Below are 27542 nucleotides of genomic sequence, written 5' to 3' on the forward strand. Positions count from 1 at the left end.
TCTCCATGATATTCTTCTTCTCCAAACTTTATTCATGCTTCCTGACCGTCATTCAGCCTTTTGGAGAAATGTCAGTTTATCGAGACCAAGATTGATGTCTCGATTGTTTGATGTCTTGATCCCCATGTATCGAGAGATCTATCTCTCGAACTCTGTTTATGTCTCGAACTGGGTTGTTGTACCGAGAGATCCTATCTCTCGAACTCTGCTTATGTCTCGAGACTTAGTTGATGTCTCGCAGACCCTTATTCCTCTAGTGTTGTCCCGTGCCTTCTTCTGATCTATCTATAAGATTACAACACGAGACTTTCTAAGATGTTCACACAAGTTTACCTTAAGCTTAAATATTTTCCAAGTTGAGCTCAAGTTACCCGGTTGTGTTTTCGCTCTTAGTTTACTTGTCGAACTTACATATAATTTCTATCTTTCGAGACTTAGGGGATTCTAAAATACATTTTGGTATCATCAAAACCTATTACATTATGTTCCTAACAGAGGATACTCCGAAATGCACACAACACCATCATCCCTGAGATACCATACAAAAAGCTGAAGGAGAATAAGTCAGAGATTGACAGGGACATATTGCTATCGATCTTCAAAGACATGCGGGCGATCCTTGAGCCCGGGGGGAACTCTTGAAAGAGGGCCAGACGGGGCGCGGCTGCACAAGCACAAGAAGAAGCTGAGAATGAGGAGGAAGATGAAGAAGGTCATGAGGAGGAAATGGGAGTTGTGCCCGAAGCGGGCGAGGGATCCTCAGGCAGTACTTTTGAGCAACAAGTACTTGCCCAATTGGCGGCTATGCAGCTACAGGTTTGGCAAGTCCATTCACATGTGGGGCTCCTGAATTCAAGGATGGATACTTTGGAAACCGCTATGGGGCGCCTCGAGACACGAAACGAGGCACATGCTTACTAGACATGGCTGCGGGGCCAATTTCCACCCGGCCCGCAGTACTATTATGATCCCGCAGGGGGGCCACCGCACTATTATGATCCCGCAGGAGGGCCACCACATTTCTACAGCTCCGCAGGAGGCTCTCAGCCTTACTACGGTGCAGCAGGGGGCTCTCAGTACTACTATGACCCTGTAGGGGGGATCTCAGCCCCAGTATGATCCCTCAAGAGGACCCCAGTTTCCCTACGACTCGACAGATTTCTTATGCTTGCTGGATGGAAAAGCTCACTTAGGACAAGACATTTCTAAACTCTAACTCTTTTATTTATGTTTTTGTTAAGCCTGTTTTATGATTTCACTTTAGACTCTTTTTCTTTGACTGTTTTTATTATTTATATCTCTTTCTTGTTTATATTTCTTTACTTGTTGGTCCTTTTGGTCTCTCCCCTAGTTTGCGCTTTGTTGTTAGTCCATCGCGGACGATGTCCACGTTCCAGTGTGGGGGGGACCAACTTTTGCTTGAAAAATTAAATTTTGGAACTTTTGAGAAATATTTTGTGTTTAGATGAACTTTTGCTTGGATGACTCAGTACATATTGGTTAACTTGGCATTTCTCTTTCCTTGCTCTAACTTATGAACACTTCCCTTTTTGTTGGTTGGTGGTTGTATGGTGGTACTTGTGCAATCTTACTTTTGATGGATGATTTGAAGCTAAACTTATAATTGATTCAGTCCCTTGCCAATAACTTTGTTTGCCTGTAAATAAATGAATAATTTTGATCCTGTGTGTTGTGCTTAGCTAGTGAAGGCTTATGTGAGATTCCGGTAACGGTTGTTTTGCTAGAACTTGCCATATTACTCCCCAATGTGAAATCCTAGGAAATTGCATGATTTGAAATGATATAGGCCATTTTTGTTTAACCTTTAACCTTAAAACCTACCCTGTGAATATGTGTTTATCCCTAGTTGTCCCCTTTTGAGCCTTTTGTTCATTTAATAAAGTGCTTAGCACTTGTTCCACTCCTATATTTGTTTTTCTTTGTTCACCCCTGTTAATTCACCCTTTAGCCCTTAGCCAAAAATATTAAAAAAAAATATTTCCCTTCCACCCTTTGAGAGAGTATAACACTTATTCGTTAGTCTAGGAGAGATTATTCTTTTGGAGCTCATTGCCATTAGCATCACTCTAGATAGTTTTGTTTTAGTGTGGGGGTCTTTTGTGAATATTTTGAAGATATTGTTTATGTTGGAAAGTTATGTCTTGAAAAAGTAGAAAGAAAAAAAAAGTAGAAAAAAGAATCCTTGAAAAAAGTGAGTTAATTCCATTTTTGGTCCTAGACTTATTGTGGCTTTGACACATTTAGTCCTCCATAAAAAATTTTTCCACATTTTGGCCATCCTTATTATGATAGTGCCACTTTTGGTCCTCCGTTTAAATTCCCATCTTTTGACCGTCTAAAAGAGGGGTATTTTTGTCATTTAACGTGTTCTCCTTCTTAGGGTAATGCAGTCGCCACCGGTAATGAAGATGAGCTCGTGCTTGAGCTTGATGGTCTTGTCGGCGGCGAAGATGATCCAGAGGGACTCTTGGTCGGAGGAGTCGCAGACTATGTAGATCTTGCTGTCTTTCCTACCCATTGCATGCCTCTTGCCTGAATCCAATGCCACAGTCCGCCAGCGGCTGGAAGTTGCTCGGCCAGTACCCTGCGCATAGCCAACAATTGTCAATGGAATTTCTAGTCAGGCATTGGTCTTTCTATGTTGTCGACACCAAGACATTCTTTGAAACCGATTCATTAACTCTCTTGTAATTTGCAAACCAAATGTTTGTGAAAATTCCAGAGTAAAAAAGCAGATTAAAATCAAGGTAAAAACTTATTTTTTTTTCTGTTATTCTGGAAAATAGAATGAGAACCAGATAGGGAAATGCCAAGAACTCTAAAATTCAAATTGGAAATATGCTGTAGTGGGCAAAACTCATGTCAATCTGTAAGTAAGCCGTGTTTATAATGTTCCGGACATGTTTTTGCCGTCCTCGTTCATTGTTTTGCCTTCTAGGTATGTGGAAGTGGTTTCGATTACGGTCACCCTTTCATCGTCGTCAAAATCCATTAGTCACCCTGTTCCGGAGCTTCTGAACGGATAAATTGTTCGATATTACAAAGCAGATCTTTCTTGAACTCCACGTCATCTATGTGAACATCGCGATAACCATATCTGGTTATGCACCTGTATGCTCTGTGCTGTTTTGGCCCGATTCTTCCCACCAATCTGGTACCTCTCCTCTGGCCTCACATGCGGCACCAGGACTGATTTGATGCTGAGGAAGATGATAACATGTTTCAAAGCCGAGAGATTGGTGACGAAGTGTGAGAAATTAAAATTGCAGGAATTCCAATATTAAGCTTTGTATGAATGAGGTTGATATATTCTTCGCAACCTGATATATTGCTCATGTGTTTTGCATCTTCAAAACCAATAGTGACAGCCAAGAATAGGACCATCAAGGTCCAGTTGATTTCTGGAATGTAAATATGGGCTGATGAAGAAGACTAGGGGAAAGGACAAAAATGCCCTTCAATTTCACATAGACTTAACGTGAAGTTGGACGGAGGACTAAAATTGTCCAACGTTTAATAAGTCTGGCCAAAATGTGGCAAAATTTTTTATGGAGGACTAAATGTGTCAAAGCCACAATAAGTCTAGGATCAAAAAAGGAATTAACTCGAAAAAAGTTGAAAAAAAGAGAATCATTTCTTGAAAAGAGAAAAAGAAAAAGAGAAGGAATAGTTGAATAAAAGTTAAAGTTCTCCATCTTTATTGAAAAAGTCATACCTTTACCCCAATTCTAGAGTGTTGCCCTTTTTCCAATTATAGTTTGCTCCTTGTTCATATTAGTCAAATCTCTTTTAGATTAGTATATGTTTAGGTGTGAAGCTCTCTCATTTTTGTTTATCTCCATACCCCTTCTTTGTTTAACCAATTACCCTTAGCCCCGTTATAAGCCGAATAAAGACCTATTTGATCATTTCATGCATTCCAAAGATCGATCTAGTGGGAGTAAGAAAGGCAAGCCTATGGGATCTCATCTTTAGCCATGTTTTACATAATCTCATCTTAGCATTTGTGCACACAGGGTCCTCACATAATCTAATAATTTGGCACTTGGTTATTGGCTTGGGAAGGAAACTTATTTGTAAGGCCTAAATGATTCTTAAAACAGGACGGGTTGTCATGAGTAGGTTTGTGGTTTGATTGGTTGTATAGGAGGAAAGTGTGAATAATGTTAGTAGCTTGGGAAGTGACTTGTCCTTAGTCTTTACTTGAGGACAAGCAAAAGTTCTAGTGTGGGGGAGTTGATGACTCTATTTCTAAATGCCTTTTTGCCCCACTTCCCATTTATTTTTATAGTAAAGTATTGTCACTTGAGTGGAATTTGTTACTTGATTGTGTGATTTTGTTTTAAAGGTCTATTCTTCCGCAACAAGTAGAAAAGAGAGCACATTTGATGGCTTCGAATCAATTTTTGGTAGCTTAGGATTCCACTCAAGGAGGGAGAGGAGCAGCGGAGCGCACAATAGAGCAAGTAACAAAGAAAAAGCTGGAAAATGAAGGGAAACGGCCAGTGACACGGCCGTTTCAGTCCGGCCCAGAAACGAAAAAGTCACAGACCGAAACGGCCCATGACACGGCCGTGTCCCTGCCCGTTTCAGTCTGTACTGTTCTGTTTATGCGCGTTTTTGCTGTATTTTTGTGATATTCCGAACCCTAGCTAGTTTAGACTCTCTCTCTCTCTAATATTTCCCATAGCCACTTTTAGCTTAGAATAGCCTAGATTTACATTGGAGAACACTTTGCAAGCATCTTTTGGTGGATTTGGAAGGGACTCCAACAACATTTCTTCATCATTAATAGTAAAACTCTTATTTCCTCTTCTCCATCTTGTCTTTATATTTATTGCGTATTTATGTTTTCCTTGTTAAATCTTGCTATGTTTACCATTGATATGAGTGAGTACTCTTATATATGGGTTAGATTAGGTGTTTATTACTTCTATTGATGCTTGTTATGTGATTATTGCATAAAAGGGGATGAACACCCATTTAGGGTTCTTGAGTTTGAATTGGGTTTATTTCTATCTTTCAATAGTTAGTGGCCAATGATTATTGTTTGTCTTTGGAAAGTCTTTCATTTCAATGGAAGTTGGATGGAAGATTTAAGCCAACCCAATCTCAAACCCATTTTCTCTTCTATGGAAATAGGGGTAGATTTGGGGCTAAATAGCTTTTGTTCTTCAAGAACTTAGGTTGGTTCACCATGGAAATGGGACAACCTTTGTTCTAATCCTTGGGAACTTGGATCCCTTTGTGCTAGCCTTGAGAACCTAGGGTCATTGTTCATCCCCTATCCTAGTGTTAATGCATCAATAGAGTAATTCACCTAATTTAACCCATCTTTCCAAATAGAATTTTCACCTAGTTTAATCTTGTTTTTCCCTTATATCCAAAATTCCAAAAATACTTTAGTTAAATCCATAACCAAAAATATGTTTTGCTTGGATCCTTACGGGTTTCAACACCTTGGTGACTAGAGCCTAGGTGATTACTCCGTATGTGCCATAAAATCCAATCCTCGTGGTTCGACCTTACACCCATTTTCACACCCCGCTCACACTACATCAATACGTTGAAGGCATGTTTCTGTGTCCAACTTAATTTATTAAAGCTCCGGATGAGTGTCTTGTTGTAGTCGTGCTTCGGATTAGTGTTCTATTGTAGCTGCGTTCCGGATGAAGTGTTCTCACCCCTCACCTATTCCGATAATTTTTGAGTTCGAGGAATAAATATTTTTATTTTAAGCTATAATATTTATGAAATGAACCCTAGTACTTTCAGAAAATATTTTTTTTAAAATAGTTATTAATAAGTTACGATCTACGTACCAGGCACGAACCGTGAAAATTTTAGGGACACATATTTGGTTCGAATTTCCATAAGAAATGGATTATATTGCATAATGTGATTAATTATGAACATTCTACTTAGTTAAGATTGATACTAGATGAGTTATAAGGATGGAACTTGTTACGAGCCTGCGAACCGCTAAATTTCGCGATGTGCTGAAAAATTCGTAATTTGGGTGATTAATATCGGGATTAATTTTAGAATAATTTTGGTATTAAGAATTTCCCGAATTAAGCTATTTTCCACCAAGGATTTATCTGATTTAATCCCTAACTGTCTAGAAAATCCATTCTTCAAAAATATCATAAATTAAAATAATGATTTCTTTTGGATAAGATCATGTTAACTTAGCCTCCAAGATTTTGTGAGTCTTCCCCCCCCTTGGCCGAAAATTATAAGGAGAGGAGAGAGAGTGTTTCTTCATCCCCATTGTTGATCTTCAAAGGAAACTCCATAGCCTAAAATCTTCAAGCTCTTTAACACCAAGTAAGTTATTTGGTTTAGTGAGTTAGAACTCTTTCTAAGATTTAATCATAAATTAAGAACTCTTGAGAATGTTATTATTATGATGAAATTGTTTAGGACCTTCGGTGGATTTTTGGGAATAAGGAACTTCAACGCTTGTTTCGGTTCTAAAGCTTCTAAAAAGGTAAGGAAATTCCTTAAGTTGGCTAGTCACTTGAAAATGGACAATTGTATAGGTATATGTATTATGGAGTTAGGAATTTAATATGAAAACTATGTGATTAAGTTTCAACTTCTTAGTTAATTTCTATGTAAAAATATGTGGTTGAGCTTTATATTACTCTTGATATGCATGACTTTAACGTATGCATGCATGTATATACTATAATTACGTCCATATAATTTATGTCAAGGAAAAATGTTAACAAAATAGGTGTTTTTACACTGTTTTGCTGTCCAGAAAGCTACTGCCGTGTGAGTGGACGCCTGGACGCGCGTCCACCGTGCGTCCACTGGTGTCCAGTTTTTCGAAGACACGCCGTAAGTGTGGACGCCCCAGTGGACGCGCGTCCACCGTGCGTCCACTGACGTCCAGTGATTTTCGGAAAATAAGAGAAGAAGTCATAGGTGTGGACGCCAAGGTGGACGCGCGTCCACCATGCGTCCACAGGCGTCCAGAATGTTCTGTCCAGATTTTAATTTTCAGAAAATTTGGGTATGATTTCAAACTATGTTTAAATTGTTTTCCACGGTATTATTGTTGGTTAAATGTTTAAGTATGCTTGTGTCATAATACTCGAAGGCCTATGGGCAAATCAGCTTGATTTTGAATGAAATAAATGTTTTGAGATGTGGGAAGAAAATACTAATTATGTACAGGAAAGAAAGAATGTTTTGAAAATCTTAGTTTCTGGATATGTTGCAGAGATTTTGAGAAAGGGACCTACGGGAGGGCTTAATTGCCATGGCCCGGGTTGGAATAAGGTTGGACCTACGGGAGGGCTGGAGTGCCATGGCCCGAGGTTGGGATAAGGAGACCTATGGGAAGGTTGGAGAATGCCATAGCCCAAGGTTTAAAAAGGGGAATTGAGAAATGTTCATAAATGATGCCTCACGCATATCCAGGGGGAAACTAAGTAATTATAAAAACTATTGATATACTGAGCTGCGGTTCAGGTAATTAAAAGAATTAGAGCTGCGGTTCTAGTTGAAAAGGCTGAAATTCTTGAAATAGAAAGTTTATTTATTTGTCTAAAATATATGTATTTATAACTTGGAGTGATTAATATGTTCTTATATTTAATATGAAGGAAAAGTTTATGTGATCGCCCTTATATATATATGCTGTTATGCTATGCTATGATTTGTTTGGTTGCAGATAAATTTCCAAAGCATAGGTAAAAACTTTATAAGCTTTTATACTGCTACCATGTTTTAAAACCTTTGTCTACGCTTGAGTGGCAATGAATTTCCTTACTTAGCCGTCGTGCTAACTACACTTCATTGTGTTTCTTATCAGATGCTATCTAGCGTGGGCTCGTGCAGCCCAGAGAACTCTAATAATTCATTAGAGTTCATGTTTCCCCTCCTTGACTATGAGGACTATACGCACTTTCTTACGGGTGATAACCCGTATGCTCCAGGCTACGCTCCAGATCCTCCGGCTCCAGTGTATGCTCCAGACCTTGTCTACGCCCCTAACCAGTTGACGCCTTTGATCCGGTTCCCGATCTTGACCCCGTGTCTGCTACTGACTATGCTTTTGTTTCTGATTTACTGACGGACCCTGTCATGCCTTTGTTCCCTAGTAGCCCGCTGACTTTCATTGATGCTGTTCAGGCGAGCTATGGTTTCTACCCTATTGAGATGATAGAGGAGAGTGACCCTCTAGAGTTTGTTGTGCGTTACCCTTATCCGTGGGACCCTAGTCCTCCGGAAGAGTGGGATGAGTGGATGATGGTGATTACCCCGTGCAACTTCCTAGACCATATCACCTGGTTTACGGGAGAATGGCATCTTGTGTGGGGGACATTCTGTGGCCCGGTATATCATCTCCTTGAGTAGGTTGTGTTTCTGTTTCAAAGGAAATCAAACTCTTTTTGGTGTATATATTTTTGATAGCCATGATAGATACTAGATGGCTAGTGGGATCTAGTTTATCTTATGTTAACCCTGCTAAAACTTATGTAAATATTACCGGTTGACCTATATATATATATATATATGTATATAAAAATATATATATCTGTTGATGTTTATATATATTAGGAAGTGTATGTTCTGGTAAGTTTTAGTTGCGTGAACCAAATTCTTTTTAGCCTGTGCATTTAGAACGAATTCTATTAGGAATTGATAGACTTCATTCTAAGTGTGGCGGTAATTACTCCGGATGTACGGTATAGCCGAGCCGGGGTGTTACAAGTGTTCCGTTGTAGCTATGCTCCAGATAAGTGTTCCGTTGTAGCTGCGCTCCAAATGAATTCCATTGTAGCTACACTCTGGATGAGTGTTTCGTTATAACTGATCATGCGGCCAAAAATTTGGTACGTCATGATTCTTTTATTTTGTTCGTGACAAGTAACATCAAAGGAACTACTCTCTACAAATGACCAATTGATAGGAATCTTGACCAAGTCACTAACTACAGTAAGGCTAAATGATCTAAGGGACAAACTCAATGTTCTTTTTAGAGAACTTTAAGCTTGAGTGGGCATATTAGAACTCTGTATTCTAAGCACATTAGAATTAAATTCATCATCTATCTTCCTATATTATTAAGAATATTACCATGCACCATTCTTATCAATTACGGAGTATTAGGAATATTAGCATTTACTATTCTTATATGTTGTTCTCATCCAAGCTACATGAATTAATTTTTTTTTTTAATAAAGATCCTTAACAATAACCAATTGTTCTCATCCAAGCTACATGAATTAAATTTTTTTTTTTAAATCAAAATCCTTAACATAACCAATGACCATTTGACGTAATCAATGTATAAAGGGTTTTTATTGTTATGTTGGTGAAAATTTTTGATGGAATTTTTTTTTTGTTCTTGTAGCTTTGTCAAATAAAATAATCCTTATTTAAAAAACAAAAAAAAAAAACAAAAAAAACAAAAAAAAAAACAAAAAACAAAAAAAAAAGAATAATCCTTTCATTCAAAAGTGTTGTTTTGGTGATTTAGCAATGTTCCAAAGGAACTACAGCCTTCATTTTTAATCTAGCTCCATGAGAAATGGTAATTTAGTCAAGTTTATTACACCAAATCTAATACCCTGTCTGAATAAGATCTATCTGTCAATTCACAGCAGCGTAACAACATATGTAATATGAAATAATAATTTCTCTTCTAAGACCAAAAAGAATAAAAATAATATCATTAAGATGTCAACTAGGGGCAACCTTGCTCTAACCATAGTATCTGAATTCAAGCACATTTCACCAAGACAAGAAGAGCTTGGAAAATCAAACTACAAATACAACAAGGCATATTCCACAGGTGCATCAAACTAAAAACAAGATTTTGAAGTTTAAATTTTGTTTCAGCTTATCTACCTACAAATTTTTTATCAAAAAAGGGGTAGGAAGGATGGGGGATATCTCTGTATTGCAGCACCAGCTACTGCAGAATACCAAAATTTCACTCATTCAGTGATTGTTAAGATGGAATTCACTTGGATTTCGGTGCTTTTGAAGATCCCTTTTTGAAGGTTTTCTTAAGAGGCTTGCCCCTTGGTTTCAACTTGTTTGGTGTTGAAGACTTTCCTTCACGGTTCTTCCTTCCCTTCTCCTTTTTAACATTGTACATGTTCACAGCCTGCATCCCATTGCAAACAAGCCAAAAACCCCCCCAAAAAAAAGTGAGACATGAATTTTGCAACCAAAATTATACCTTAGATCTCACAAGACTTATTAGAAAGGAGAAAATTGAAGAATAGCTGGACCTTGTTAACATCGAGTATGTCATGTGAATTCTTTGATATTAGTTTGTTCAGAACTTTATCAGTTAGCTGTTTTTCTAATGAACCCATTCCTGATCCTTCTGCAACTGGTAGAAACTGGAGGCAAACAAACAACAGGTGAATTCAATACACAGCCAACAAAACTTGGCAACATAACAAAGAGAATAAAAAGGTCATATTAAAAACCTTCCGATATTTCTTTTCATGTTTTGGAGGTTTTTCTCCGGCCAACTTCTTGTCAAATTTTCCACCACTAGCTGTGGCAGTTGCTGCCATTCCAGCAACATTTCCTAGTTCAACCTTACTAACTTTTCTAGGTGCAGCTTGTGTCCCTGTTATAGGTAATGAAGTGGCAGCAAGCTGAATGTGGCTGCAAAGCAGTAACTTAATTAGATTTTGAGGCAGGACACTGAGAATCCAAACTTTTAATAGATTTAGGTTTACTAAGAACAAGAGAATACCATCAAGAGATGTACATATCAATATGCCATACAAAGTAACAAAGGCATAGGGTGAAAAACAGGAAGCAAAGGGAACAAGAAAAGAAAGAGCCACCACAAACAAGGGTAAAGAGCCACCACAAGCTATGACAGCGCATACCAAGTTGATGAAAGCAAGAGAAATAAATGAAACACCAAAAGGCTAAAGAGTGAGACCTTGGCACTGCACCAACTTTTGCAGCCTGTTTCAAGTTTTGCAATCTATTTTTCTCTTGCTTATCAACTCTCTTCTTCTTTTCTTCCTGTCTCTTGGCAAAAGGATCTTCTCCAGGTGCTGGAAAAGAAACAAATATGATAATTAGGATAATATTAAAATAGTGAAGGAAAGGTCCATAGTGTATTTGCTATCCATTTCTTCCTTTGCAAAACAAAGAGAAGATATGAAATAACGCATGAGGGGGGAAGGGGAGAAGACTTTCGTGGGTGAAAACCTGCCAATGGAGGGACAGAAGAAAAATAATAGTGTTATTGAGTTTATTGGAAAAATAAAACAAATATAAATAGTTAAGTAAAATTGTTATTGATTTTCATTTTTCTTTTGGCATAAAGCCAAGTATTTGGAACTTTTGTAAAGGTTGATACTGTCAATATGAATTGAAGGACTTTAGCCTTGCATATTCCAGTTAGTCTTGCGTGAGTAACGCTTTTTTAGCAAAAATGTAATACTTTTTCATAAGATAACAAGTATTAAATTTTTACAAAAACTTCCCAAGAAACAATACTTTTCAATTAAAATGTAATACTTATTGACCTATAAAAAATATATTAAATATTTGAGATCCGTCTCACACAAGTTTTTGTATATACATATAGGTTTCCATAGCAAACTTCCAGCTTTTTAAAACATTAGTTTTGTTTACTTTGAAAGTGAACATACTAAAAATAATATGTTAATAGGAATTTCCTAACTTTCTTCCTCCAACCCGCAATAAATACAAATATGTGCATGCACTAGTTGTAGTTTTATAGTTATGACACAAAAGTGACAAAACAGCACCGCTCTCTCTCTCTCTCACACACACTATTGTCCACCATCTAAACAATCATCTTTGCCCCACTACTCCTCCATCTCTCATCAAAGTTTTTCTTGTGTACACTCTAGGGATGGCAGGGAATAACAGAATTGAGAAATTCTCCCCATCTCCGAGAAGATTATGCAATATGCAGGGATTCCCAGTACCAGGCATAATCTTCATGTTAGCTTGGGGAATCCCTATATAATCTTCACATGAATAGGGATGGGGAGAATTTCTCAATTCCAACAAAGACGGTACTCCCTGTAGAGAAGGAAGGGCAGTGGGGCAAAGATGATATAGTGCATAGTGATGAGAGAGGAGGGTGCAATGTGGATGCTTTTGTGTCACCACTATAAAACTAAAACTACTTAATGTGAGAATGTGTTTTTTAACAGGTTGGAGGAAGAAACTTAAAGAATTCCTAATCACATGTAATTTTTAGCAAAAACTTTCGCATTCAAAATAAACAAAACTAATCTCCAAAAAGATGGATGATCATTATGGGTATATAAACCTTACCAAAGTTCCAAACACTTGGCTAAAAAATGAAAAAAATAACAATTATATTTGTATCTATTTTATTTTCCCAAGAAACTCAATACCAGTATAGCACTATATTATGCCAAACGTTCTTCCATCCTTCCATCGATAGGTTTTCATTCATGAAAGTCTACTCCCCTTCTCCCTCCTAGGGATGGCACTAGGGAGGGGCATACCCCCCACCTTCACATTCCCACCCCAATCCCCACATAGCGCAAGGAACAAATCCCCTCTCCCATACCTTCCTCTAGGGGTGAGCATAATTACCGAAAAACCGATAACCGAACCGACCGATAATTTCGGTTATCGGTCCGTTATCGGTTATAAGGCTAAAAAAAATCGGCTATTCAGTTATGAAGGTGTAATAACTGCGGTCACCGAATAACCGATACTTATATATATATATATATATATATATATATATATATATATATATATATATATGGAATCCCCTCACAAATTTTTATCTCATTTCATGATTTTTTTCTAGTACATGCAAAAAGCAAGCAAATGAAATACATGAATCATGACTTCCCCACACCGACAATGTTAGTTGCTAGAATAAGTCTCACTCCATTCACATGGGCATTCCAAAACACGAAACCCATCTTTAACAAATAAAAATATCAAAATTAATTACAAAATCACAAATTTAAATTTAATATAAATTTTATAATCTATTTACAAGATAAAATTATCAAATATACTTTATTAATGCATTACATCCCAAGAATCTAAAGAAAAACTACATATTTATAAATAATATGATCATTTTATAACAATATTAGTTATATAAAATTGTAATATTATATAGATAATATAGAATATAATACATATAATATTATATATAATATATAAAATACACATGAGTGCAGGTGCAAGGCAAGGATAACTCTCCACGCACCAATTACCCAAACTTTGCTGCATTTTTATTACCCATTGTTGCAAGGATATGGATAACCGGTTGGGTTAAAGTATAATTAACATCCCTACCCCCTACCCCCTCATGGGTAAGCTTTACCCTATCCTTATTAAGCACAATCCAATGAAGCTTAGTATGGACACATAGTGAGTATTAGGCATAACCGCATAAGAAATTACTAATTAATAATTAAACCAATAGCTCAATTACTTACCATCACAAGTACCACAAGTCACAAAATTTTACTCAATAGATTTACATCTCATTTTACGTTTAAATAAATCTCCGTCTTGATAGTATTACAACTACTTACAAGTTACATCCATATTTCATAAGATATTTTAATCCTTCATTGTCAATGCATTTAAACCAAGGCAGTAACCATTTTGAAAGCCTCCACATGTTCAAAGAATAGCCAGATATTAATTGCAAGAAACAACAAAATATGTACCATCAGTTTCCTTTGCTTCAATAATTGGTATATCATTGTCATCATTCACACGATCATATCCATGTCGGCGCTTCCATGTACCAGTCTGTTCATCAAAAAGAATCTTGTCTTTCTTGCGTTTTTGAATACCTAGGAAAAATTGGGATGGGAGTAGTAAATAACTACTTCGTTAGTTTATCAAGCTTAAAATTAAATCCTGCAACATGTATAGCAGTTTTAACGCCGAACCTTTCTTCTTGGCGAACAACTCCCATTTTGTTGGGGGCTTAGGCTTTGGGAGCTGAAATCAAAGGTAGAGAGTTTTCAATCATATAATTATATAGAAAATGAAACTCATTAGTTTGCAGGATCAGACCAAATCCAACAATACCGACATAAAACAACCAGAGTGTTCAATCTTCTATTTGTGTTAAACTAAGAAGTGTTCAATGCCTAGCTAAAAACTACAGATAACAATAAAACCAAAGACAAGACCATGCAACAACAGCAGCTCAGTCACTCAAACATGGTCTCTAAGCATGTGTTACCCAGATAAGATGTGTTTATAGTCTAGATGAATATACATATATATATATATATATAGAGAGAGAGAGAGAGAGGCCAACAAATATACAGAGAAGCCAAGTAGAGCTCAAAACAAAAAACAAAAAAAAAAAAAAAAACCAGTTTGCTATGTATCTTTGAGCTATATCCAAAGAAGAAGTAAAAGCATTTAAAAATAAAAGTAAGGAGGGAAACTAGGGTTTCAAAATCCTATGACATCCAATGTTTCAAATAAAACAATATGATTATCCTCTCTTCACAAAATGATCATCTCCTGTAATTTCAGTGCTCTAGAAACATGGATGTTTCATTTCGCTATATACTTCAAAAATACAGTAGACATCCAAACAAAGAAGATTAAATAGCATACAGGCTTCTCTCTTGGCAATCTTGTTGCGGGTGGAGGCAATTTGACAATTGGGCCATCCAGGCCTTCAGTTGAAGGTAAGTTGAAAAGAGCATCTGCTAATGCTTGTACTAATTTGGTTCCCTCCTGCAAGCACTCCCATGCTAATTCCTCCCTGCATTAAAAACCTTAGTAAGCAACTAAGCACACATTATTAAGTTCATTTACTAACTTTAATCTCAACTCATTAACTCAGCTTGAACTTCATATCATAATATGTCTAGGGCTGAAAGTGTTAAAGAATGATGTAATGCTAAACAATTTACTCTGAACAAATTCTCTGTAATGCTACAAAAGTCAAAATATTACTTAACAAAAAGTTTTAGCAAACATAAATTTTTCGCTATAATTTGTTCCAGAACCAAAAGGGGAAATAACTTATTTTCAGACCTATAAATGACACAAAAGAGGAACTGAAACAGAACTTAAAAAAAAAAAAAATTTTAAAAAAATCAAATAAAATAAAAAAGCATTTTCAAATTAACAGCAGTCCAATAAACATCAAAGTTTGAAACGTTTCCAGTATTGCTCATACGGATATGAAGTGAGTAGGTATAGGAAAACGCAACCTGGAATTGGGAGGAGTTGGAAAGCTGTGATGTGGGTTGTAAGCCATGAGGTTTCCGAGGTCGATTTGGCAGGGTGTTGAAGCAGCCATCTCCGCCGTGTCTGCCATGCGTGCTCGCAAAATCGTGAGCTGCGAATATGGGTGGAAATAGGCCAAGCCAAGCCGGGCTATAGAAAATTAGGCATGGCCTGCTATGAAAATCTAAAGTCTAGGCCTGGGCCTGTATGTAGGCTTTTTGTCGGGCCTACCGTTGGTCTGGTCTGGCCTGAAGCCTTTTTAAAAGCCGGCCATTAAAAAGGCTTCAAAGTAGGTCCTAAATAGGCTTTGAGCCTATTTAAGGCCTACATGTTAAAGCCTTTTAAAGCATACATGTTGCAAAAAATATACCCAATAACCATAAAATGACAAAACCATAAGTTCATAATACAATATCGAATATCCAACAACACAAGTTTAATAACTAGAAGTTCATAAATCATAAAATGAAACATGTCATGGCTTTAGTATAATCTCCTCTTGTTCAGATCTTGAAAAAATGATTTTGGCATTTGATAAGGATTAAGTAACCCAAATATTGAGATTATACATAAAATAATATAGTCTTTAACATATACATTGTTTTGCAAATGTTCTAGATTATATGACACTTCAGCTGATATTTAGGCCTAAAACTTTTAAGTAACTGAGAGTCTACTCTACTATGAAAAATAATATGCTCACAAGTTAATTGCAAAATCAGACTAATACAGACTTAACAAATCAGCTTTAATGCCCAATCAATTAGAGCTTCTCGGTCAAAATAGCAGTTCAAATTTTCAATACAAAATTTGCTCTAACAGTCCGCCCAATGTATTTAGAGATTATCAGGGAAGTGGTATGAACATAACATTACATAACTTTGTGATGCCTAATTCACTACATCTATAAAATTAAAATTTACAGAGAACAGTTTCTTCTAGTTGGCATACTCGGAAACAACAAATAAAAACGAGGAAATATACAAACACACTAAAAAAGAAGAACAAATTTCAGTTCAGGTATAACGTTATATATAGGCATGGAGTCATGCAAAGCAGAAGAATCAATTCTACTGCAGCAGCCCACAGGCCGCAGCACTACAGCAGCAGCCACCACCTCCACAGGCCGCAGTGAACCACTAACCTGCCGTCGACCGTCGGTCACCGCCTCCACAGGTCGCCTCCTCGCCGGTCAGTCGCAACTCGCAAAGCAGTCGGCACTCGGCAGTCGCAATTATTTGTTGTATGCAGTCGGCAGTAGCAATTAGGGATTTAGGGTTGAAGACTACTTGAAGTGTTGTAGCCGGTAGGAATTAAGGGTTATAAATAAATAAATAAATAAATAAATATATATATATATATATATATATATATATATATATATATATATATATATATATATCTAAAAACATAATAAATGTGAATGAAGGTTATACCCCTTATTTATGTCCGTTTTTCCGTTAAGTTTTTTTTACATTATGCTATAAAAGTTGTACTACATAATATTTTGGACAAATATACCCCTACCGTTATAACTTCCGTTATCTTTTCCACTATTGTTACTATGCACATGCATCCACCATATATTTTCTTATCTTATTCAATAATAATAATAAAATATACACATTAAATATTAGAGTTATATGTTAGTTATTTTTTAAAATATAAATATCTAATTTATAAAAGTATTTTACATTATTCCTCAAAAAAACAAGTATTTTACATTATTATTATTATTATTATTATTATTTAATATATTAAAATTTAAATAAATTTAAAATTTTAATATAAAATACTAATATTGAGACAGTTGATCATTTGCATGCATGTTGGCAGAAACGTATTTTTTTTAAAAATAATATTTCTTGATTTGAGCCGTTGATCTAGATTAGATCAATGGTTCAGATTTTACCACATTTTTCACCTAGGAGAGTGTTCGCATGTGAACTGATCCCTATATATTCAAAACTTAATTAATACCAAAAACAAAAAAAAAAAAAAAGAAACATGTAAATTGTGAAATGCTACAATGCTACTAGCTATACATACATACATACATACATACATACATATATAAAGAAAAAAAAAAAGAAACATGTAAATTGTGAATTGCTACAATGCAAATAGCTATTGCCAAACAGCCCAACGTGTCCAACTCCAACAAGACTCCAACTCTATTTAACCTATGTCACACGACTCAGACCTTGTCTGTACCATAAGAAGAGGAAAAAAATGTGAGAATGCAAAAGCAACAATTTACCTAGGTTGGGCTCTCAAGCAGGAGGTAGCGGTGAGCCCGGCGAGGATGGAGTGATGGACAAATAGTCAACGATGGTCGACAGTGAGCAGAGGCGTAGAGCAGCAAGGAGTGAAGCTGAGGGCTTCACACTTTTGCGACTCAAAAGGAGTCAAGGGCTAGGTTTTGTTTCATTTTAATAAATATTATGGTCATTAACTGCACTTTGTATAATAAAGCCTCGCTTTTCGCCTCTTCCTCACTTTCGTCGGAAAGCGCGGCGTGCGCTACACCACCCAGTTGTGCCTTGCTCAGGCAAAGCGAGTTGCCGTTGCTTGCCTCATTTTGCAGTTTAAGAGCAAAAGCGAGTGCTTTTTACAAGTTTGTTCTTTCTAGAGAAAATCGTGAGGATTTCTCTAGTTGATAGACAAAACAAATTATATTAGTATTACTTGAGGATTTTAACACTTGATAGTGACGCAGAATGTTGTGTAGAATCCTAGAGTGGGGTAACCATGAATGTTGTGCTAAACTTCTAATGGTGCTTTTGATGTGATGAATGTCATAAGTTTGATTGGAAGTTTGTATACCCCCCTTCCCCAGCCCTCAGCTTTATCCTTTAAGTAAAACTTGGATGGTGGTGAAATCCTTCACAACAACAACCAAAAAAAAAGATGAATGAAATACAAAGAAAATATAACGTTTGACAAATAAAAGAAGGTTGGTTAAGACAGGAATAAGTAACACATTTTGTTGTTGAAGGGAACGCAAGGAATAAGATATATAAGTGTTTCCAATACTAGAAATATTCAAATTTGTACCATTACCAACTTGAAGAGTATCATTACCCGTGTATTCTTCCACTTGTTGTAATGAGTAGGAATCCAGAATGGCATGATGGATTGATGGGTAGCACTAATGTCCAGAAGCCAGTTCTATGAGAATGAAGCTAGATCACTAGCGTAAGTTATATTTGCTTGAAGACTGATGGTTCCCATTGCATTACAAGGCAGTATGACCAAGGTTGTTGTATATTTGACACTTTGAAACATAGCTACAACCATGTCCATGACCCCAACCTCCTCTATTACCACAACTATGTCCACTAGGTTGACTAGCAGTTCGTTTCGGTTGTGAGGCAGTAGATGACCCCTGTTGGAAAACAAGTGTTGATGGTGGTTCCAAGGGAGTAGTCAAGGAAACGCCATTTGCGTAGATGAATTGATGTGCGATGAGCAATCGTTAGGCGCTCCTCGGACGCTTGGGGATCGCCTAGACGAGGATTAATCGACGCCTAGGTGCCCATGCATTTTTTTTTTAATTTTTTAAAAAAACTATTTAATTTTTTTTTAATTTATAAGACTTGATAATTATAAACTATTTAATACTTTAATAGTTAATACTAAAATATTAAATATTAACCTAAAACACATCTAGAGTTTGAACAAGTTAGGGTTATTTCGCTAAAAACAATATCGTTTTTAGTGAAATAACCCATTTAAATAAGAACGAAACAATAGCTAATCGGCCGACTAGGCGACCTAGTCGGTGCCTAGGAAGCCTAGGAGGCCTAGGCAGTCAGCACTTAGGCGGCCTAGTTGGCCGTCTAGACCACCGATTATGGTGATACGCTAGGCAGTCGACCAGCGCCTAGTGCCTAGCCGTCGATTAATCGGTGCCTAGGCGGGATTTTTGCAATACTAGCGATGAGATAGTTGTTGAGTTGATCAATCGTCACAGGTTCTTTGCTAGTCAATGAGGATACCATTGCACGGTACTCAAGGTGGAGGACTCAAACTAAATGGTTATTACTTACAAACTAATTGGTCAACTGGTTTCAACAAGAAGTCCAATTAAAACCTTGGCTTTGCCAATATACTCACTAGTAGTGGTATACCCTTGGCACAAAGATTGCACAGTTGACTAAGGGGACTTAGAGATTGTGCCCAAGAGGAGGACCCAAATGCGACTTCAATAGCCTACTATAGAGCCCGGAATGTGGCATGTCCCACTGCAACATACATAACCTCATCGGACATATATGAGACGAGCATAGGCAAAATAGAACAATTCTTACGGACCCAATTTTCTGCCGCAAGATTGACTACAACGAAACACCCATCTAGAGCGTGAATAAACGAAGCTAGACATGGTAACGTGGCATACTGCCATCAACATATCCACTAAAATTTTGACAAAGGATAAAGGGAACAAGTTGAGTATTCTAGAATACTTAGTTTGAAGAGTTAAGTTGAATGGAGATAAATTGATAGACTGTTTGTAACGTATTTATTGAGGTTGGGGTTGAAAGGGCAATATTTTATATGATGAGATATGAAAGGTTGTGGTGGTGGTTTTAGGGTTTGCAACTTTGTATCATTTGGTCTATTATACTAAAAGATAACAATAATTTTGAAAAGAATTTTATTATTGATCAGTTCAATCTATAAAATATATGAAAAGATATATTTATAAGAATACAATTAGAATTAGGAGTAATAAAAGTTGAATTTACAATAATACTAAGAAAAAAGGGAGAATGAATTTTAATGCAACTACAACAGAGGCTAATATTTTCAATCGTGTTTATAACTAGTACTAGTAACCCACAGAAAGGGAGGATGAAGTTTGTCATCCAAACAATATCTAAGTCATCGTCCAAACCAAGATACTCTCACTCATCGGTCAATCAACCGACCCGTTTCCTCAATTTGGGTTTTTCTACATAAAAAGCTCCTCCCGCAACTCATGAGCAAACCCTCCGATTGATCGTCCCAGATTCTCAGAAACCCCAACTGATCGATCCGAGAAAAGGGTCCTCAATTTAGATCTGTAAGCTCAAATTTCCTTTGATTTTCTTTGTGTTATACAGGTATATACAAATGCATATATTGCTCTAGTTTCAAGATTCATCTTTAAAAAAAAAAAAATAGATTTAGGGGGATTTATTTTATTATTCAATATATTGTTTTCTGGAAATTGATCTGTTTGTTTTTGGAAGATGGATGGGAACAAAGATGAAGCCTTGAAGTGCTATAAAATAGCTAAAGATTCAATCCAATCTGGTAATAGAGAAAGGGGTTTGAAATTCTTGAATAAAGCTAAGCGTTTAGACCCAAATCTAGAAATTGATGATCTGTTGTCTAAAGTTGATGGCTCACAAGCTGAGAATGAATCACCTAACATCCCCACGAAGGAGGACTCGTCAAGTTCTGGGAAACCACCGGAAAGTGGGGCCCGCAGAAGGAGTTCAGTAAATAAGGAGGCAGGATCATCCTCTTCCTCAGAGGGTGTGGCTGGTTATACAGAGGAGCAAGTGACAATCGTGAGGGAGATTAAGAGGAAGAAGGATTACTATGAGATTTTGGGATTGGAGAAGAGTTGCAGTGTGGAGGATGTTCGGAAAGCGTATAGAAAGCTGTCTTTGAAGGTTCACCCTGACAAGAACAAGGCTCCCGGGTCAGAAGAGGCCTTTAAGATGGTGTCTAAGGCATTCCAGTGTTTGAGTGATGAGGAGAACCGGAAAAGATATGATGTTGTTGGTGATGAGGCACCTGTTTATGAGAGGCGCCCAACTAGACGTCATGCTGGTGGTGGAATGCAAGGGTTTAATGGATTTTATTACGAGGATGTTGATGCTGAGGAAATCTTCAGGAATTTCTTTTTTGGCGGGATGAATCCTGTAGCAACTACCCATTTCAGCTTTGGTCCTGGAGTTGGAGTGCGAGTTGGTGGGCATAATGGGTCTAATGGGTTTGCCAGAACTTTAATTCAATTGTTGCCAGTGATATTGATTCTGTTACTCAACTTTTTGCCTTCATCAGATCCAGTTTATTCATTCTCGAGGTCATACCCATACGAGCAACTGTTTACAACACAAAGGGGTGTGAACTATTATGTCAAGCCTGGGAAATTTGAGCAGGATTATCCTCTAAGTAGTCCCAGACGGGTGAAACTTGAAGAAGGGATTGAGCATGAATATTTCAACAGTCTTGCTTACAACTGCCGGCTTGAACGCCAACAAGTTCTTTGGGGCTACAGACAAGCAACACCAAATTGTGATACATTGAGGAAGTTCCAGGACGTCGCCGCTTGATAACAACCTTTCTCAACATTCCAGTTTTACCATTGCTATTTCTTTTTCTCTAGAATTATTATTACTTCAGCACACGAGTGCAGACTCCAAATATAACACGCACCTTATTATGTTTGCTTTATGAAATTTGTAGCTCCACATGATGATGATGATGCTGTTTTATTTTTTCTGTCCTGGCACAAGAGCTTCTGACCAGAAATAGATGAAGAACACTTGTCCCTCAAAATGGTTATGCCTTTTATAAAGAATAAATCATTGATATGTGGTATAGGTCATTTTGTTATCATGTAGGATCATATTTTTCTTGCATTGTTCAATGTTACACTTATCATTTGGTGTGTCCAATGGGTAGTTTTTAAGCTTTATTTGGTTCAAATGCATGGTTTATAGAAATGCCTAAAAGGGGACTGGGGAAAAAGGTGACAACATGATTCTATTGTGGTTAATGGTGAACGATCCATTCTGTACATGCATATGCGTATGAATACAACGGAATGAGAATAGAGTTCAACTATTAAGCATGCATTCATCCTTCTCCCATAACGGTTAAATCTCCAACCCCAAGGGCCTTCTATACTCCGGCTTGACAAAACATGAAACTGAACGGCTTAGCTGACAAAGCTAAATGCCGGAATTTGTCCATTTTGAGCATAATTCTCATAATGCCGCTACTTAATTTCAAACATTAATCTCTTCTCTCAAATACTATCTACTGAATCAAGGAGCTAAAGGGTAACATGCATTCATAACCTAATTCCATTTTTGGTGGATGACAATTTGTTGTTTGATATTCTTCTGAGAATCATGTACAGTAACAGCTGCAGGCAGGGTACATGCAAATGCTCAAATGCATTTAAAAGAAGAAATCATGAATGAATCCTTCAATTGATTAAACTCATTTGCTATTAGCAAAGTGGACTTTCTTCATCTGAACTTATAATAATGTCTTAATAAAGGGAAATTATAGAATAGGTAGTACATTTTTAAAATTTTAACTATAGTTTCCTGGGACAAGCATTGAGCAGCAAGGTACACATGTTCATACAAGTGAGAAGTGAACGGAAGCTAGAAACAGCTGAGTTAGGCCCTATGTGGTTCCTTTTCGTAGTTCTGATCCCTCCATATTTGCCCTAGTCTTTTGATGTGATGACCAATAACCCCAGAGCGCCTATCAAAATATACTGCAACCAAAACAATATCCAATTAACATATTTTGTTGCTCCACACAAATTTGGGATTATGGGAGTGAAGGGGCACTAGTCATAAATGATTAAAGAGAAGGGAGAAGGGTGGAGTGGGGGGAGGAAGGAAATAAAACATCCCAGTAGTGCGTTCAAAATCAGACCTTGATAATAGGCTTCTCAGTCATAATTATTGTCACCCAACCCACATACGGCAAAAACCTGGAGAAAAACAACCACAAAAATGGATGTCAGATGGACTACCAACTAGCACAGCTCAACCACCAAAAAGAAAGAAGAAAAACATATATGGTCCTGATTGCTAATTTGCAGATAATGGCAAACAAAACTGAAGTTGAAGTAACTTTTTATTACTCAAGGTCCTCCTCGGATGTGCATTGTTAGAATATAGAAACTTCACTGTTAATCAGATATGAAGATTGAAGAATTGAAACTGCATTTCTAGTGTGCACTCACCCTACAGCTCTCCCCATGATGTGCTGACGCTGTAACCAGAGCTGACCATGGGCATATAGAGCTCTATCATCCCCAAAATTATTGTCTCCTGAAGAATTATAATATCATTTTAAGAAAAGTGCAAATGTCACTATTTGAGAACCAAGTAACACCGAAATAAAGTTCACCAACCCCCAAAACAGTGAAAAGACAATTGATGAGAAACATCCCAGAAATCACACAATGAAAATTATGTGATATACCAGGTTTACTTGGAAGTTAAGATTTCAAATGTGTTGGTAGCTAAAAGGTATGGAAATCCAGCAATGAAATCTATCTTGGATATTTCCAGGGCTATCTAAGTAGCACACACAAAAAATGTACCTTTTGTTAGTATATCAACTTCACCAGTATCTTGGCGCTCATGGACCTAGAAAAAAGAAAATGATAGTAATCAGATAAGCCAAGAAGGGAGAAAGTGTATGTTCAAGAGGATTGTTGTGGCATACTATCAGATAGTTATGGCATAAAAAAGCATATGCCCCATTCCCATCCCGTGATATGAAGAAAATATATTTTTAAAAAGCATGCTACAAGAACAGATGTTCTACTGAGTCATCCACTTGCTTCATTTCTAACCACAATTGATAAACAATCAGTTGCAAATTCTATATAATATACATAATCAGTATACAGAAGTAGTATTTTTGAGTGTATATTTCATTTAAAAGTTGTTTTTTCGTATATAATAATAGTTAATTTGTTGTACACTTTGTTTTGGTGTTAGAGGCAGAACTATATTCCAAATAAAACAGACCTTTGGTAGTTTATTTGGAAAGACAGAATGCTTGAAAAAAAAAAAAAACAAATTATTTATCATATATAACTATATAGCTACCATGTTATGAAAGAACAAATTTTTGCGTGCTTTGTGTTCAACTCTGGGACGGCCACTCTTTGAATATGCATAACTACATGATATTGTCCTTTCAATTATTACCACACAGCATTTTCACCTCTCTTTTATAAGACAGTATCTAGAGCAGAAAATAGTATAAAAAGGATGAGCCATTAATCAAATAAGCCCAACTAGTGCATCACTGCAAGCTATTCAGAAAGAAACCATTAAAGGTTTATCAACACAAAGACAGAGAAATTCATAAATTCAAACTTTTTTTCTCCAAAAATATTTCCCATTTGTCCATTCAGACAATATTCCTTCAAGTTTTTCTTACATTAATGGCCTAATGGATAAAGTCAACCCCTTCCCTCCTAATTATTTCTGCAATGAAAAGTCTGATATATAGAAGTGATCATATTACAAATAAACAGTACAAGGAACTAAAAAGAAATTCTTGAGAAGGGAATATTGCCAAAACACTTACCTTTATCACTCTGTGGACTATTGGAATTTCGCGGCCCTATGCACACAAAAAAGTAAAGAGTCATATCAAAATGTGTATAGAAAGAAAAGTGATGAAAATTTTCAACATCACAAGATATAACTATAAAGAATAAAATTCAGTGACTTGATAGAGCATGACAAAGAACAGAAATTTCTACCTGAAAAAATATCATGTAGAAACACTAAACAAAACAAGAACAATACCAAAGATTAAAATGCAAGAAAAAAGTATCAACATGGAGGTGATGGCTTAGGATACAGTAGTAGTGGACTAGTGGGGAGCTGATTTAAGAAGTACTGGCCATGTTCAATTCAGAAGCCATCCAGGTTTTGAGAATGCAAACATTTGAAGTGAATTCATATTACACGCATAATTGATATGCAAATAGAAAATTCAACTCCTGAACAGTGTCAGATGGATGTAAGTCATGTAACTTGTGAATAATATTCTGCATCCAAACCAATAGCATCAGCTAATACCCAAACACAAAGTTCTTAAATCTTAACTTTTTAGCAACATTAGGAAAAAATTAGACTTTTTACTTCTGTGGGATTTCACACTTTCCTCAAAGCTTATGTACATCATTTTGCATTTAGATGAACTGGCACACTCACTCATATTCTACAAAATAACCGTGAGATGATGGAAAGTTTCTTTTTCAAAGTTCCATATTCAAAAGTGCATCAGAGTGGAGAGTACAGGAAAAAAGAAAGAAAGAAAGAAAGAAAACAAAATATCTCTGGAGATGCAAGATGTTGTGAAGGGACTCCAAGCAAAATGTTATACAAATCAACTAATAAACAAACTCCTGGAAGGAGTTTCTGTTGTTAAAGTTGAATGTGCACGCATCTAAGAAATGCCAAAATAAAAAAGTTAGGTTATGAAATATAAACAAAGTACTCTTAATAAGAAGTACTCACATCAATATTAAACACAACTATTTCTCCTGTGCGAATAGGATCTTCAGTCATACGCAAGAACAATATGTCACCCTGTAAGATAGAAATGAATTACTTCTGTAACAACTCATGACAAGAACAACTGGGAGGTCCACATATGTAACATCAAATATAAATGTACCATAGCCAATAAATATGTGGAAACTAGGGCCGAAGACATTTATAAACTTTCAACAATGCAATAAGGCTACCCTAGTGATTTTTTAGCTCACCCTTTTGAAGCCAGGTTCCATACTTCCAGAAAGAACAACCACCACAGGCGATTCACTTCCAGTTATACACATTAACCCTTTCCATATAATCAGTGCCGATGTAACAATCATACCTGAAAGTGATTGTACAGAGAGACCAAGAGAATATAATGTTAAACAATCTGAAATCTAGACAAGACAAAATCTTGAATTTTACTCAGAATAGCCTCAGATATCTCCGGAAGAAACAGATAGAGATTATTATACGCATCTGTCAGTACCATCACATATAACCTAACTTGACACATCTCTGCACATATATGTAATATGCCTACTATTATACTTGCATCAATGACACTATTTCTGTATGGGTTCTTAGTTAAGCATTGCCTCAAACTAGTTCCCTTCACAGAAATTCAAATTTCTAGTAATTCATTCCGAGTCTTCTTAAACATTTAAACATAAAAGTGTCCCTTTATACTGGAAAATCTTAAACACTCACATAACAAACTAATGAAACCATCATTGGTGGACCAAATAAAAGGAAAAATAAATAAATAAATAACTCAGACACAGAAAGTATCAACATTTCAGAATCTCTGTATGATTCCATGAGTAGAAATGCAGATACACAACACAAATGCAACAGATATAAATGCATACAAAAACATATAAAGACATCTGATACTTGATGCCAAAGGCTGAAAACAGTGTTACAAAACTAGTTGCAGTTACACCCAAATGAGAGACATTAGTGTCACATTTTCTTACGAATCCACCCCATCTTTTCAGTAACTAAAGGACTCAGGTTTATTAGGAGTTACGACTATGAACTGTAAGTTTATCCGCTCTTAAATTGGCTTCATGAGAGGCATCAGAGTATCAGAAAGAGAAATGGAAAATCAACAGTGCTGTAAAACATTTCGAGATTCGATCAAATTTATTTGACAAAAATATGCAATTAAAAATAACGCCTAAGAAATTAAGAATGACGCATCCGAAAAACACTGCCCAATTAAACAAACACGGTCGAGTTGAGACAAACTGAATTTTACAATTGAATCAATCCACAGTTCCGGTACTAAATATCAAGAAACCTGCGCAGATATATACATGAATCTATTTACACATATGGACGCACACACAAATGTAGGGGGGGAGAGAGAGAGGAGATGGACCGAGAGTAACAGCTTGAGTGATGACTTGTCTGAACTGTATAGACTTTATGGAATCGATTTGGTCTCCGATCCACCCCATTTCTCGTCGCCTGAATTGTTGATTGGGAAAATGAGAAACGCAGTGAAAGAGACGACGATGACTGTTCGGGGCAAAGACTCGGAGTGTATATGTTATATATGTAGCCGCTCATAGATTTGACACAAACATATGACGTGGCGCGTCTCTATTTGTTTATAGGAAATTATAAGGGCATTCGTGAAACTGAAAAACTATTGCCATGTTATTTGCATTGATGGAACGGGTAAATTACCATTTTTATTATACTAGGGTTCTACCCGTGCGATGCACGGATAATATTTTTATATTAAATATTTAAATAATAAAATTAAAGGTTAAATTATAAATAATCAAACAAACAAATGGATAAATATATAAAAATGAAACAACAAAAATATATATTATGATTCAATTAGTTTATATCAAAATAAATAAATAGATAAATATATAAAAATGAAACAACAGGGGTGGAACTTCGTGAGGGCATGAGCAATAATTTTATATAACAAATATAAATTCA

General features: G+C 36.4%; 3 protein-coding genes across 3 annotated transcripts; 1 reads left to right on the forward strand and 2 right to left on the reverse strand.

The window, feature by feature from the left end:
• Positions 1 to 9686: 9686 nt before the first annotated feature.
• LOC115998592 (ribosome biogenesis regulatory protein homolog) lies at positions 9687 to 16556 on the reverse strand. Its single transcript, XM_031238194.1, has 9 exons — positions 16406 to 16556; positions 15246 to 15373; positions 14641 to 14791; positions 13956 to 14007; positions 13728 to 13856; positions 10955 to 11072; positions 10485 to 10668; positions 10281 to 10394; positions 9687 to 10153 (listed from the first exon to the last, which is right to left on the reverse strand). The coding sequence occupies exons 2-9, from the start codon at positions 15350 to 15352 to the stop codon at positions 10007 to 10009; spliced, it is 1002 nt and encodes a 333-aa protein (XP_031094054.1). The 5' UTR covers positions 15353 to 15373; positions 16406 to 16556; the 3' UTR covers positions 9687 to 10006.
• Positions 16557 to 20108: 3552 nt separating this feature from the next.
• Positions 20109 to 21863, forward strand: LOC115998590 (chaperone protein dnaJ 49-like). Its single transcript, XM_031238193.1, has 2 exons — positions 20109 to 20329; positions 20499 to 21863. The coding sequence occupies exon 2, from the start codon at positions 20499 to 20501 to the stop codon at positions 21591 to 21593; it is 1095 nt and encodes a 364-aa protein (XP_031094053.1). The 5' UTR covers positions 20109 to 20329; the 3' UTR covers positions 21594 to 21863.
• Positions 21864 to 22462: 599 nt separating this feature from the next.
• LOC115998597 (signal peptidase complex catalytic subunit SEC11A-like) lies at positions 22463 to 27121 on the reverse strand. Its single transcript, XM_031238202.1, has 8 exons — positions 26965 to 27121; positions 25808 to 25920; positions 25557 to 25628; positions 24616 to 24651; positions 23615 to 23660; positions 23252 to 23339; positions 22939 to 22996; positions 22463 to 22774 (listed from the first exon to the last, which is right to left on the reverse strand). The coding sequence occupies exons 1-8, from the start codon at positions 27041 to 27043 to the stop codon at positions 22724 to 22726; spliced, it is 543 nt and encodes a 180-aa protein (XP_031094062.1). The 5' UTR covers positions 27044 to 27121; the 3' UTR covers positions 22463 to 22723.
• Between the last annotated feature and the right edge of the window lie 421 nt (positions 27122 to 27542).

The sequence above is a fragment of the Ipomoea triloba genome, chromosome 12, assembly GCF_003576645.1.
Source record: "Ipomoea triloba cultivar NCNSP0323 chromosome 12, ASM357664v1".
Classification (NCBI taxonomy): domain Eukaryota; kingdom Viridiplantae; phylum Streptophyta; class Magnoliopsida; order Solanales; family Convolvulaceae; genus Ipomoea; species Ipomoea triloba.